This window comes from Enoplosus armatus, chromosome 24 (assembly GCF_043641665.1).
Source record: "Enoplosus armatus isolate fEnoArm2 chromosome 24, fEnoArm2.hap1, whole genome shotgun sequence".
Classification (NCBI taxonomy): Eukaryota; Metazoa; Chordata; class Actinopteri; order Centrarchiformes; family Enoplosidae; genus Enoplosus; species Enoplosus armatus.
The window spans coordinates 11,530,920-11,545,372 of record NC_092203.1 but is presented as its reverse complement, the minus strand read 5'-3'; the positions used below and the strand labels follow the sequence as shown (position 1 = coordinate 11,545,372).

At 46.4% G+C, this 14,453-nt stretch overlaps 1 protein-coding gene across 1 annotated transcript in view; it reads left to right on the top strand.

Moving 5' to 3' along the window:
* LOC139306527 (zinc finger protein GLI2-like) overlaps positions 1–10,140 on the top strand; it is a 16,591-nt gene extending 6,451 nt beyond the window's left edge. Inside the window, exons 5-11 of the mRNA XM_070930413.1 lie at positions 962–1,072; positions 3,091–3,231; positions 4,531–4,680; positions 5,145–5,309; positions 5,498–5,776; positions 7,154–7,502; positions 7,852–10,140. Of these exons, the coding sequence (XP_070786514.1) occupies positions 962–1,072; positions 3,091–3,231; positions 4,531–4,680; positions 5,145–5,309; positions 5,498–5,776; positions 7,154–7,502; positions 7,852–10,061 (3,405 nt within the window). The 3' untranslated portion in view covers positions 10,062–10,140. The remainder of the gene's footprint in view (positions 1–961; positions 1,073–3,090; positions 3,232–4,530; positions 4,681–5,144; positions 5,310–5,497; positions 5,777–7,153; positions 7,503–7,851) is intronic.
* The last annotated feature ends 4,313 nt before the right edge of the window (positions 10,141–14,453 follow it).

Here is a 14,453-nt window from a genome sequence, read left to right as displayed (position 1 = left end):
CTTTATTGCATTTTATGATATTCTTGTGCTCAAATCTTATATATAAATAAACAGAAAAACCAAAGAGTGCGTCGACACCTGGAGGAGTTCCCTAAAACAGGCGCAGAAATCTGCCAGTGAAGTAAATATTTCAATTTGTTTGACTTTCAATGGAATCAAGTTTCATTTTCTTGATCCTCCACAGTGAACAAGTTGAACAAACACAATTCAGACAATTTGACTTCATTTCCTTTGAGTTTGTCCCAAAGAAAATAAATAAAGCAGGTTGAAATACTTTAATAGCTTAGAAAATTAGGTTTTTAGGATTCAAATATCGACAGAAATGAAACACTGGAGTCTTAAACGAAGATGATCTCCACAGCATCTAACATGGAAAAGTCTGCTCGTGCGTCTGGAACATCTGCAGGTTCATGTTTATGTGGGTAAGAGGTTTAAAATGATTTTGTTTTGTGTACTCTGCACTCTCACGATGAATCATGGTAATTTTAACTATTTCTCTGTGGAGTCTGGCTGAAGGAAATCCCCCTTTTTGCCCTCCAGGTATTTCTCACTGGCAACTTCTGAGACAACTCTTTAGCCCAACCTGGAATTTAGCTGCTCCAGTTTCAAACTGTTTGTTCTCAAAGTGGATTTTGTTTGCCATCATCCCGTTTGATGTCATACCCCCCCCCCCCCCCCCCTCGCTGGGTCACAGTGAGCTGGTGTTTTGATTTGCGGTGTCGGCCTCTGCACATGTAATCAGTGTGCGCAGCGTCCCCTCGGAGGGAAACTCTCGGTGGGGGAGACAGTTCTCCCTCCACCCACAAAGTCCCACACTGGTTCTTCTCTGTTATCCAGTCAGTGAGTGAAGAAATGGCCGCCTCAGCCCGTCGTTACAGATGTGTGTGAAAGGGCAACGAGGGCACGGCAGAGCTGTTTCTACCACGATGCTGATTTTGACACTGAATCTTTCTTTCCTCAGAACCTCAGTGGCGACTCGGCGGTCAGCAGCACGGTTGACCCCATGATCACCAAAAGGTCAAAGGTCAAGACTGAAGCAGAGGGACTGAGGCCGTTGTCTCCGTGTTCACCGGTATGAAAAAAAAGACATGTACATGTACATTACAGGTTCAACATATTTCACAAAGTAAGAATTCATCTAAGAAAGTCTGCGCCCAGATGTTTTTACCGTTGATACAGGATGTTTTCAGGATCAAACATGTGACCTCTCCAATACAGGACACTCCCACTGTAGCAGTAAAGTATTTATCACATCAGCATTATTATGAAACCTGTATGCATCCTTAAAATTAGTACTAGTCTAGTCCTTTGGAAGACGTCTGATGGTGTTAAATTCTGTCACTTTTTAAAGGAAGTCTGGTGAGTGACTTCAGATCGTAGTTGAGGATTGTAACTAGTTCAAATATGCAGCGATAAACTTTCAGTAATTATTTCTCTTCTCTCCTCTTCAACCATTTCCACAAATCTGGGAGTCAGGATATTTTTGGAAAGTGAGGACATTTCTTGAAAAGTAAAGACATTTTGGAAAGTTGGGACATAATTGGAATGTGAGGACATTTGAAAGCAGTTGAAAAGACAAAACGTTGTCAAAGAGGGGACAGTTTTCATGTCCGAGGACATTTTGGTAATTCACAACATCAAGGACATTTGAAAGTCAGGACATTTTGGACAATGAGGACATTTTTAAAAAGTTATTACTCCTCCCGTTCGTATGTTCTGTGCATCCCGACCCATGATCCGCGACTCGTGGCCCCAGGGGGCCGCGGCCTCCCGTGACCCTCTTGTAAAACGTGTCTCGGGGAAGAAAAACTCCACATGATAAGAGCTTTGCATCCATTCGTTTGGTCGCCCCTGCCCCCCCCCTCCCTCTCCCTCTCCCCGGCCACTGTAAACTGTGCCAGAGCACTTCATTTTCATGAAATATTGGCCGGGCTTTATTGTCATCTGAGGAGCCTTTTTCTCTCTCTTTTGACAAATTTGCGGCTGCTCTCCGATAGCGAGGCAGGTTGGGGCTTGATGCATGGGGACGGCGGTGCGCGCAGTCGTCTTGGGGCCACCAGAATTGATGAAGATAGCGTGCGTGCGGCAGAGACAAACATGCTGCAGTCAGCACGTTGTGTGTGTGTGTGTGTGTGTGTGTGTGTGTGTGTGTTGGTGGAGGCGTACAGGAAGCCGCTGGGACAAGCTGTGTGTCAGTTTCTGTCTCACACATGCATGTGTGCTTTGTGAGGACATTTCTGTGATAGGAAAAACATTTTAGGAAAGTTTTAATATTTTGGAAAATGACACGTGAGGAAAGCAAACAAACTTTTGGAAAATCGTGACGGAATTCTGGAAAATGAGGAAATGTTTTAATGCGAGGACATTTTTTTAAAGTGAAATTTTAAAGATGTGTCGTTTTCTTTAAGTGAGGGACGTTTGGGAAAACATGTGACAACATTTTACATTGAGAATATTTTTGTAAAGTTTGGGAAAGCAGGAACAGTGAAGGATGTTTTGGGAAAGTTTTTGGAAGTTAGGGTATTTTGAAAAGTGAGGACATTTTGTCTGGTCCTCATTTCCTCAAAGCGGGCGCCCTCTCAAGTACAGAAGTCCTGCAGTACAGCAGCAGGGCAGGGACAGCCTCTTTTAGGCTGCCACCTGTTGAAAGAAGAGAAACACAAAGATCCCGTTGTGTTTGTGTTTGTGTTTGCTTGGTTTCGGTTCACGCTGCCTAATTAAAAGAGAAGCGGGAGTTAAACAGAAGTCACGTGTGTGTGTTTGTGGTGGAGGTTGTCAAAACAAATCTGATTCCAACCTCTTTAACTGTAGTGAAGCATGATGGACCCGTGTGCACTTTAATCTGTAATTTACTGTCTCTGGTGTTCATATCTGTAAAACACACGAACAAACAGCTGAATGCGACTCCTAACAGCTGCATTTTGGCCAGTAAACTGTTCCACATGTGCTCGCTGCAAACACGCCCTCAGCAGAAGAAAAGCGTGTCCGAGTCAACGTGGAAAATGAACGAGAAGAATTCAAACGATTCTCAGGGGGTTTCTATATATACGTGTATATGAGTGATATGTGTGTCTGATCCGGGCTCCTCAGAACCATCACGGCAGCTTGTTGGACTCGAAGGACGACGCGGATCGGGACGAGTGCAAGCAGGAGCCCGAAGCCGTTTACGAGACCAACTGCCACTGGGAGGGCTGCAGCAAGGAGTACGACACGCAAGACCAGCTGGTCCATGTAAGTGTGCGTCTGTGAGTTTCACATTATTATCTGGGATCTGCGTGCAGACTAAACGCCTGAGATACCTGGATATGTCTGTTTGACGATCTGACCTCAGACCATCACAACAAGCAGAGTCTTGGCTAAAAGGGTCTTCAGCATTCCACACTTCCACTGAAGCAAAGAGAGAAAAGAGGGAGCCGGGTGAGGGGATTAGTGAGGGTCTGGGGGGCCGGTTGGGGGGGGGGGGGGGCCCTGCTGTCCGTCCTTTCACACGATTCTTCTTTCTGTCTGAAGAGAATCCCACATGAAGCACCTCTCCGTCACCTCCCAGACGTTTACAGCTGCCATGTGTGGCATTTCCAACATCAGGCTTCCATTGTCCACGTGATGCTGATGCTTTGATGTGATTCCTGTAAACAAATGAGACTGTGGTCGAGACAATTACCAGCAGTATTGTTACACTGCTATTGTTTTCTGCAAACCAGGAGCACATTTCCCATAAACGCCATCACTTGGTTCCCTCTCCTTGGCTGAGCTCCACTGGTTTTCTCTTTAGATTTAAGGATAAACATGTTGGGAATCTTTTTCCCATCAAGCTTTAGAAGACTGAAAGACTGAACTCTGGAAGAACAGCGCCCTCTTCTTCTTATTGGGTTGTGAAGAGATGCAGAGACCAAAACCTGTGATCATAGACTGTATCTGCAACCTGCTGGGCGGATGGATACGCTGTCATTTGCCAAAAAATAGTTCCAGCACGTGACATCCCCCCCCCATATTTCTGCGCACGGTTTAAAGAAATTAGATACGATCACGTTAATCAATGATATTTAGAGGGGCTGAGACAGGCTAACTGTTTCCCCCTGTTTCCAGTCTTTATGCTAAGCTAAGCTAAACACATCATTAGTCAAGCTGTACAAATCACACAGATATGAGACCGATACTGAAACACAATGAGAGACAGTTGCAGTTCAGGTATATATATAATATCAAGAAGCCATGTGATCATCTATCTAGTTCCTTGAGTGAAGAAAGTGAGAAAATAAAAATAAAACTAATATTACTGACCAAAAAGACAGTTTCCACAGTGGCAGAATATTTCTCTCTTGAAGCTGATATTAAGAATCTATGCGGTCCTAATTAGTGGGACTGTAACACTTCTCTCTGCTGCCGCCTTCCTTTGAGATTCACACTGATAAGATGGATTTCTACAGAAAGATCCTACGAGAACAACATGAGAGCCTCTAAGTGGACGACTCTCTCCAGAAATCCACTCACTGCTGTGTGTGTGTGTGTGTGTGTGTGTGTGTCCCACAGCACATCAATAATGACCACATCCACGGAGAGAAGAAGGAGTTTGTGTGCCGCTGGGAGGACTGTTCGCGGGAGCAGAAACCCTTCAAAGCTCAGTACATGCTGGTGGTTCACATGCGCCGACACACAGGGGAGAAACCACACAAGTGCACGGTGGGTAACGGATGGCCTCGGCGCCCCCACGGGCCCCCACGGGCCCTCGGAGGGCGGCAGCTCACACTCTCCTAACACTGGCAACTGTACATGTTTCTGCACACACATGTACACATTTAGTTTTTCCACAGATACAGTAGGTAAAACACACACACACACACACACACACACACACACCCCTGGGATGGCAGGATGGAGGATTTCTTTCTTCTTCTACTCATCGCAGATTATATGAATACATTCATCTTACAGCAACTACTTCATGAGGTTTTGTTCACAGTTTCTTCACAGCTGAAGAGTTTCTGACTCACATGATCAGCATCCATCAATACATTCATTAACAATTCATTTATGTTAATGAATGTGAAAATTAGCTAATGGATAAAGATGCCACTTTTGGACGGTTGAGATAACATCAGAACGGTCAGACTAACGTTCCCGTTTCCTCCTCTGTTCCTCTGCAGTTCGAGGGCTGCTCCAAGGCCTACTCCCGCCTGGAGAATCTCAAAACTCATCTGCGCTCGCACACCGGCGAGAAACCGTACGTCTGCGAGCACGAAGGATGCAACAAAGCCTTCTCCAACGCCTCGGACCGAGCCAAACACCAGAACCGGACGCACTCCAACGAGGTACGCCGCCGCCCACCAGCTCACACGGGCAGCAGAGGATAAATCCTGTCTGCATGTCTGTGGACGGCCGTGCACAGTATGTCTGCACACGTTCGGGAGTAAATAATGAGAGGTAGACATAATGAGCACGACGGTCAAGTAGCCAGCACAACTTTAATGAACATCTGTATATTTCTCTGTGTCTGTAGAAACCCTACGTATGTAAGATCCCCGGTTGTACGAAGCGCTACACAGATCCCAGCTCTCTCAGGAAGCACGTGAAGACGGTCCACGGCCCGGAGGCCCACGTCACCAAGAAACAGCGCGTCGACCTGCCGCCGAGGCCGCCGGCGCCCAGAGAGAACGGCGAGAACGAGGCGGGTAACAGAGAGAGAATCCAGAGGGAGGACAAGATGTCGGACAACAGCTCCCCCAGAGGCATGGAGGACTACCTGCACGTCAAATCCATCAAGACGGAGAACTCCGTGGTAAGACGAAGGCTGAAAATAAGGAATCATTGAAGTGAGGTTTGAATTTGTGTTTGTATTGTGTGAGAGCTCTACCCAGTGTCACTACTGTTGACTGCTGTTGTACAGGGGAACAGACGAACATGGGGGGCAGTGCTTGCGTTTACATTTCCCCACACTAACTACACTTTTATTCTGACGACTACAGCCTTAACTTTAATTGAATGTTGAGTTTTGTCCATCAATCCTACAAATAACAACAGCCCGCTTCTTTATCAACCTTTCTTCTGCTTGCTGCTTGATTGCCTCCTTCTCTCTCCCTGTTCTGACTTTCCTTACGGACAGACCTTGCTAAGGTGAGCTCACCTGTGGCTTATTATGCTCTCTTTCACCATTTTACCATACGCCATCTTTTGCCATCTGTCAACGTCTTTTGCCATTTTACTCCGCCTAATAATTATCAACCACAAAGTGGGATTAAGGCTGGTGTTTTCCTGAAGCTTTGGGTTTTTGGGGGGAATCCATTCAACATAAGATGAGAGCATCAGAAGAAGAACCCTGACCGAAAAACACAGCACTTTGTGGGAAACTACAGGAGCTACTAGCCATAGCCATTAAGGGATGAAATCATGTTTCCTCATGAAAGTGTATTCAAGGTGTCAGTTAATGTTAACTGTTATTGTACGAACTCACTTCTTCATTTCATCATCAGCTGCAGCAGGATTTTGTTTCTGCATGTCATCTATGACACCACGTACGTCAGGCAGCTTAAACCTACAGTGGAGACCTATCAAACACACGGCAGAGAGCCCGAACGAGATAAAAGACACTCCAGGATTAATATTCAAACACTGGGAATTGGTTTTGGCGCTCTGTGCTAACAGAGCCGACTACACTTAGGTCTGTGATCAAGCTTTTTAGGGGCTGGACAGGGCTAATTCAGAGAGACACATATAACCGTTATTGTATGGGGATTATTCATAATGTTGAACCACATATAACAAATGGACCCCCGTTTACACCACCAGTAAATATTAACTGAATCAAGTCAGTGTGACGAGCAAAGCTTCTCGCTCACCTAAATGTTCAGTTTTTGGAGAAACGTGATCACATCTCGGCACTCTGGCTCGGGCTCATGCAGCCTTTCATCCTGCCCATTTCTAATTCACAGACAGACTAAGACGGTCTGTAATCTGTGGTGCACCCCCACCTCTTCACCCCATCCCAGAAAACACTCATTATTTACAATTAAGCTGGGGGAGGATAAAAGATTCAATGATCCACTTTTGTTCTGTTCTGTTTTTTAGGACAAACAGTCGTGTCTTTTCAGCTTCTCTCATGCTCTTTTTATCTTGTCCACTCTCTTTCTCCATCTCCCCGATCCATCCCTCTCTCTAGGTGTATCAGTCCAGCCCTGGCGGTCAGTCATCATGTAGCAGCGAACCATCACCACTTGGCAGTGCCACCAACAATGACAGTGGAGTAGAAATGGCGGCGCACAGCGGGGGAAGCCTGGGGGACCTGACCACCCTGGACGACCTGCCCTTTGTGGAGTCTTTGGGCTGTGAAGATTCCACCGGCGGGGTCGCGGTGCTGGGTCTCCACTTCCGAAAGCAGTTTGGCACCAGCCAGCGCCTGGAGCATCTGAAGAAGGAGAAGCTGAAGACAGTGAGGGACTCGTGTCGGTGGGCCAACAACCCAACACCCCCGGTCCTCGGCACCAAGCTCCCACCCATACCAGCAAGCGGTAAGTAGAAAGAAATGCCTAACAATGGTTTGATTAAAGCCACATTGAGTGATTTTTTTTTGACCACTTGGGGGCAGAAGAACTCCACAACAAGCTCCCGATATAATAAGTCATCAAATATTCTTCTTTTAGCTCTGGTTTGGTCTCTTGGACTCTTTAGCTGCTAGAAGTTCCAGTTTGTCCACCAGCTAGTTTCGTTTAGTGGTAACATATATTGAGTTTATCAGAGTTTATCAGAGCTTGCTGAAAACAGAAGCCAAAGGCTAAAAGGTTGAGACTACAAAGCTCCAAAGAGCTGCAGAGTTGGTGAGAAATGAAGTGTCCAACACTTTCATCTGTTCATTCACAGGGTCCCTCCTGGAGAGTCCAAGTATGGGTGGTGGTCCGGTGTCCTTCCCTGGTTCAGGCTTGGGTGATCTGAGCTCTGGTAAAATAACTCTGTTGGAAAACCTTTCAGAGCGCCGTGACAGCACCTCCAGTACCCTGAGCTCAGTTTACACCCTCAGCCGCCGCTCCTCAGGCATCTCCCCTTGCTACTCTAGTCGACGCTCAAGCCAGGCCTCGCAGTTTGGTGCCAACCGCCCCAGCAACCTTAGCTCTGCCGACTCCTACGACCCCATCTCTGCCGACATCTCAAGGCGCTCCAGTCAGGCCAGCCAGTGTGGGGGAAGCAGCGGAGGAGCAGGAGGTTGCGGAGGAGGGGGCTTACCCAGCCCCCTCAGCCTGACCCCAGCCCAGCACTACCGCCTCAAGGCAAAGTACGCTGCTGCCACTGGAGGTGCACCACCTACACCTCTTCCATATATGGACCAAATGTGTCTGAAGACCCACACAGCCCTGTACAGGGACTCCCAGGAATCCTCCACCACCAACAAAGACCTGCTTTCCAGGCAGTACAGCAGCTACACCACGCGGAGCCTGATGCCCCACGAGGTCCCGTCCAACATCCCCCGCCGAGCCAGTGACCCTGTGAGACGCGTGGCCACAGATTATCTCAGCCAGCCACAAATACAACGCTACAACAGCATGGGCACGCTGAGTGGAGGGGTGACCATCCAGCCCCACCCGCCTCATGCAGTAGATCGCCAATATTTATCCCAGCAAGGCTGCTTGCGATCGAATGGTAGTGTCCACCGCTACCCTTACAGCCCGCGACCGCCCAGCATTTCGGAGAACGTCACCATGGAGATGATAACGGGCGACATCCCTGAGGAAGACCTGATGCTGCCTGACCTTAGGCCTGACAACAGAGACACAACCAACAGAGTGTCAACCAATCAACAAGATTTCCAAGGAAACCCCAATCTCCAGCAGCAGTCGTACTATCAGAGAAGGATGGCCGTCGTGAATACCAACATGAACCTGCCCAGTCAGGTTTTAGCCACCTCCAGCATGAGTCCAGGGCAGCAACGACAGATGTGTCCATCTTCACCGAGGGAAAGTAAGGCCAACTCACTTGTTCAGTGGAACAAGGTCTCTTTGGGACATATGGATGCCGGCCACCGCGGGAACCTGGCTGTCCTCCAGCAAAACCAGAGCTTTGAATCTTTTCACAACAATCTCGGCTCCAACCAGCAAATGATTCAAAACTTCATTAAGACAACGCAGCAGAGATGCAAACAGCCGAACACTGAACCAGGAGCAAACTGCTTCCAGCAGCAGAGATTCCAGCAGTCGTCAAATCTCAATGACGCAATTAGCTCTCAGTACAGGTTCGACGAAGACATCAGTCCCTATGATAAGAACGGTAACACCACTTGTCCACCTTGTGAGAACACAACAGCAGTCAGTGGGAGCATGCTAAGCCCCACATGCAAACAGGAGCCAGTTGACATGGATACTGTTGACATGCACTTTGCTGATGCTGGATTTCAGCCTGTGCAAATTAAAATTGAGGACTGTGATGGATCAATTGTGATTTCAGATCAGCAGAACTGTAACATGACCTCCCAGAAGCCCTTGCAAACTGGGAATCAGAGCCATCTCCAGCCAAGACCACCAACAGAACCTAAATCTCTGAACAGGCACCTTTCAGGGCCAAAGGTGATGCAGCAAGCGAGGCACCTGAGTAATGCTAACCCAGATGTTGCTTCCAAAATACCCAGTAGTGGAGTTTTAGGACTTCATTGCAGCGACAACTGTGATGACAATGCCATGTACTACACAGGGCAGATTCAAGTATTTGAGTCCAATGGGAACTTGGACCTTCATGTTTCTCCTGGGGTGAATGTACCTCCTTTTGAAAACGATGCCGTGTCTCCCAGTTCAGGAAACAACCGGGCGTCAAGGACTGTAGACTGTAATGCAGCACTGGAGCAGGCGCAGATAGACTTTGATAGCATGCTGGACGATGGGGATCACTCCAGCCTCATGTCGGGAACCTTGAGTCCAGGTCTGCTCCAGAGCTTGTCCCAGAGTTCCTCCCGCCTGACAACGCCCAGGAACTCAGTCACGTTGCCCTCGGTGCCGGTGACGACGGGGAACATGGCCATCGGGGACATGAGCTCATTGCTGACTTCTCTGGCAGAAGAGAACAAGTTCCTCAACTTGATGTCTTAGCCACATGTCGTAGCAAACGGTTTCCTCCGACAGAAACCTATTTGCAGAATCTTTGAACTCCTGATGCACAATAAACATTCAACCAACTTCAAATTGATGTGATTGTGTGCCAAAAAGCCTCTGCGGTGTGTGACTCGTTTTCTTGTACAGTCTCATTTGTTAATTATTTAAAATGGCCATTTTCTATCTTTTTGAAAAGCCATATTTTTGTTTTGTTTGCCTTAGGCAGTAAATATGATGTAAACAACAGAATTCTTTCAGTTGTTGTACAGGTCTGCAGTAAGATCAGTTTACTAAGTGCCTGGCTCAGCCAAAACATATGCATGTTGTGCATATGATTACATTTAAAAGGTGTAAATGCAACCAGGTAATTATCTGAGACCTACATATTGGGAATGTATCATCACCACCAACTTGTTTTACACTGTAAATTACTTGAGCTGAACTTCATTCTATACCAAGTTGCTAATTTCTGCTCAAGGAGAAAACAGTTAAATCGTAACCTTGTTTTCTCCATCATCACAGCATTTTAAGTTTACAGTCACTGTCCTCAGTGAGACATTATTGGATTGCTGCATTGCTGCTGAGATTAACTGTGACATCTCAGTGTCGGGCATCAGAGACTTGATTTGTGACTGAATTATGAAAGCATGCATAAATCGGTTTTGCTCTTGCAGCGAGAGGAGCAAAAGACATCTGAATGGAGAATCAGACTTTTTCTTTTGTACATTATTGTACCAGTTTGTTGTGCTGGTTGAATGTAAATATCATTTGTACATTTTTAAGAAATACAAAATTGACATTGATTTTTTTAAACAATTACTGTTTGTGTTGTCCTTCATCCAGTCCAGATTGTCCAGAACAGGATCTGAAAGGTTCGACAAGAGGTTCAAAATGAATAAAAAAATATGTTGTTACTTACTGCCTTTAAACACCCATAATAACCCATTATCCCCCAAAACTGTGACAAATCACCATCACAATAATGATCCATTTCACTGTTACCTGATCTGCCACCCCTACGATAAAAGTCTGGTTAGGTTTTGACAACTAAAGGGTCAGGGAAAGAAGCCTTGATCATCACGGTTAAAAGAAGAACTACTTGGTTAATGTAGGGGGCAGTCATGGTAAAATAAAGTCAACACTGACGGTTGGAAATGGGAAACACACTACGGTCTCCTGTGTCAAAATCAGAGGTCTTTTTCAGTTATACGTAAATATATTGTAAATCTAGAGCTGCAAGGATTCATTTAATCAAGTATTTTGATAATCAATAATCACTTTAAAGCAGAGATGCCAAACATCGGACAGTCCCAGCTTCTAACTTGTGAGGATTGTATGATACTAGTGACTGAATATCTTTGGGTCCATCGATTCATCGAGACAATAACCGTCAGCTGCAGCCCTTCATGAGTCTTATTTAAGCATTTCAAAGTCTTTCCATTTGACAGCTGACTGCTTCAAATGAAATTCATTCTATATCCAACAGCTTTATCAAACAAAATCTGCCCAAAACATGAAAACCGCTCTCGTACAAGTAGCTCAGCCGGTAACTCAGCCGTGCCGCCGCCTCCTGCTTCTTGTTGTAAGTGAGTAAATATTATTATTCATCAGTCCGTCCCTTGATTGCTTCCTGGAGAAGGAGGAGTGTTGATGGCTTCAATAATTCACGAACAAAACTTTTGTCTTTGAAGCCACGTTCCTGCACCCTTTGCCGACAACGCACTTTCCTCAAACCCTCCTTGTTGTCAGACTGAGGCGCCACACATTCTGAAGACGTGCACGACCTCTTTCAAGGCGGCTTTGAAATAACTTCCCCTGACCTCGTCTTACCTCGCCGGCAAGAGCAGGCTTGACATAATGTAAATTCTCACTCGGAAGCTGATGAAAAAGGACGCTAACAGGAGGGGAAAAGGCTAGACGCGTGCAGAGCGGCTGCTGCTGCTGCAGTTAGCCAGTGTGTACTTCAATATTAGCTCTGACAGAGCGGCCCAGAGGACGCAGCTGCTGAAACCACATAAAACAAAGCAGCTAAGAGGAGCGAGAGGTTCGGGGACGCAGCGCTGAGCGGTAGCGAGAGGAACAAATGATTTTAGTCTGTCAGGGAATTCAGCCGAGGATACGTTTGATCTGGAGTTTGTGATTGCTTTTGCCACTGGAATTCCTCATTCTCTCAGAGATGTGAAGTGGGAGAGAAAATAGCCCCGGGCTGTGAAATCCAACCAGGCCCCGAACAAGAGGTGCAGATAAGACTTGCAAAGATCGCGCATTACCGGCACCTTCATTTATTGATGGAGATAACTGAGTGAGAAAGATGAAAGGTGGGTTCCAGCACTCTGCCAATGAATTCATGCATTATAAATGTAATCACGGTTAGTTATAAAAGAACGGATTTCAATCCTGGAAATGGGATGCAAGTCAACCCCCAAATAAGAAGATTTAGGAAGGACAATTTGCAGCAGATGGTCCTTTTTAAAATTTGGAAACTTGCTGTGGTTCATACGAGGTGTTTAAGTCAAGTCCTTACCAGGGATTTAGTAAAATAACAAGAAGTCAGAGGGATTGCTGCTTTTTTTAAACGATTAGAACATTATGCTCTCTGTGTACAGTCCTGCAGTATCTGTGTTTCACATCATGAAATGAGAGATCAGACATCTGTTTATGTGCTGATATTAAGAAGACGTATGACATCTCCTGCAGAAGTCTGTGGAGGCATCTCATAGAAAACCTCGGTGGAGCCGCTGCGTCCCCAGTTCACCACCGAGCGTGTCACTTTCTCTAATAAAGACGTATAATCGACAAAAAATAACCAATATTTGAGACTCTGATGTTAAACAACGCTGCGTTCAGTGTTTTCATGAAAAGGACAATATGAATTTGCCACCTTCCCTTAAATCTGCAGTCCATGCACAGTCCTGTACACACCGTGACCTTTCTTAGATGTTTTACCTCGTCTACGGAAGATCTGTGGAAATAAACCAGACGTCAATCAAGATTAAAGCCTAACTAATGTGAGAAAGGTGAGAACTGAATTCAGCGGAGCTGCCTGACTTTCCCTGGATTTTAAAATGACGTCTCCAATCAGCACTTTTAGGCTGGTGGAGTTTTACAGGCTGAACTCCTCGCGGGGCAGTAAACAGTTTAAAGGGCTTCGGAGGAATGTGTTTTACAGCGAGCGCTGCATTCTCCGGCATCTCTCGGGGCTCCCAGTTCGAGAGACTCTTTATGAGCGATGAACCTGAACGCACACACGAACTACCACTTGGTCAAAGTGCTTTTTCCCAGGTAAAGAATGAAGCTCCCAGCTCACTGTCTCTGCACAGGAAACAGATTCTTCTTCTTCTGTAGTGGCTCGTTCAGCAGGAGCCACCAGTGACACAAGAGAAACGATCACCGTGACGATATGGAAAGTGACGACGGGGCCAACATGGACGCCACCAGCTGAATGAATGGGAGCAGCAGACGCACTCTGACGTGAAGGAGACTCTCAGCTCTCTGCTGACCTCCAGCACCCTCCACATCACCACGGCTCTGCATTACCGCCTTATTATTACACATGTGACAGTGTAACAAGGCCGAGTCCCTCCTCCAGCTCCCGGTGTCACTGCAGATGATGGATCACTGAGGCCTCATTCATTTCTATTAGACTAATGTGAAAATTCCCTCCAGAGTTCAGCCTCTGCCTCCTGAAGCTGGAAGACCATTTTAATTTATGAATCAATTTCAGAAGCTTCTGGTCAAACTGGCAGTTGAGCAGTCTGTCTGTCTTTATTTGAATCAGCCTACAGATGATCCCACATCAGAATAACTCCATCAGCCATTCTTAGAGCCTGACACATGACAGCTACCCTGGTAGGACAGCGGAGGAGGGACACACTCATTGTCAGGTCCAAGTCTTAACAAGTCATTATATATCCGCCATCATTTAGACAATTATAAAGCAGCTCCGGCTCACCAACTAGACCTGGACCTCAGTAGAGCTCTGTCAACATCAACATGTGGTGGAAAGACTGAAACCAGAAGAGAAGAAGAGTGGAGGCAGTTTGACTGTAAAACTATATAAAGAACATTTTCTGGGCAGGAATCAACTGTAATTGTTGAAGAACCCACAGATGAATCTCCTGTATCAAACCTGAAAGATTCATATGATCCAAAGCACCTTGCGGTTCCAGAAATGCTGATTTCTTTTTTTTTGCATGGGTGGCCCCTGTGGGACGAATGTATTATTAAGGCTCGTCTCATTTCAATAGGGCCACCTCCCTGCCGACGGCGAGTCCGGGGCCTCCGTGTCAACGGCTGCTTAATATTAACTCAGGCCCTCTGAATAATCTTCCTCCTCAGAAACGGAGGTCAAAAACGCCGGTTTGGTCCTTTAACAAGACGCTCAGTACT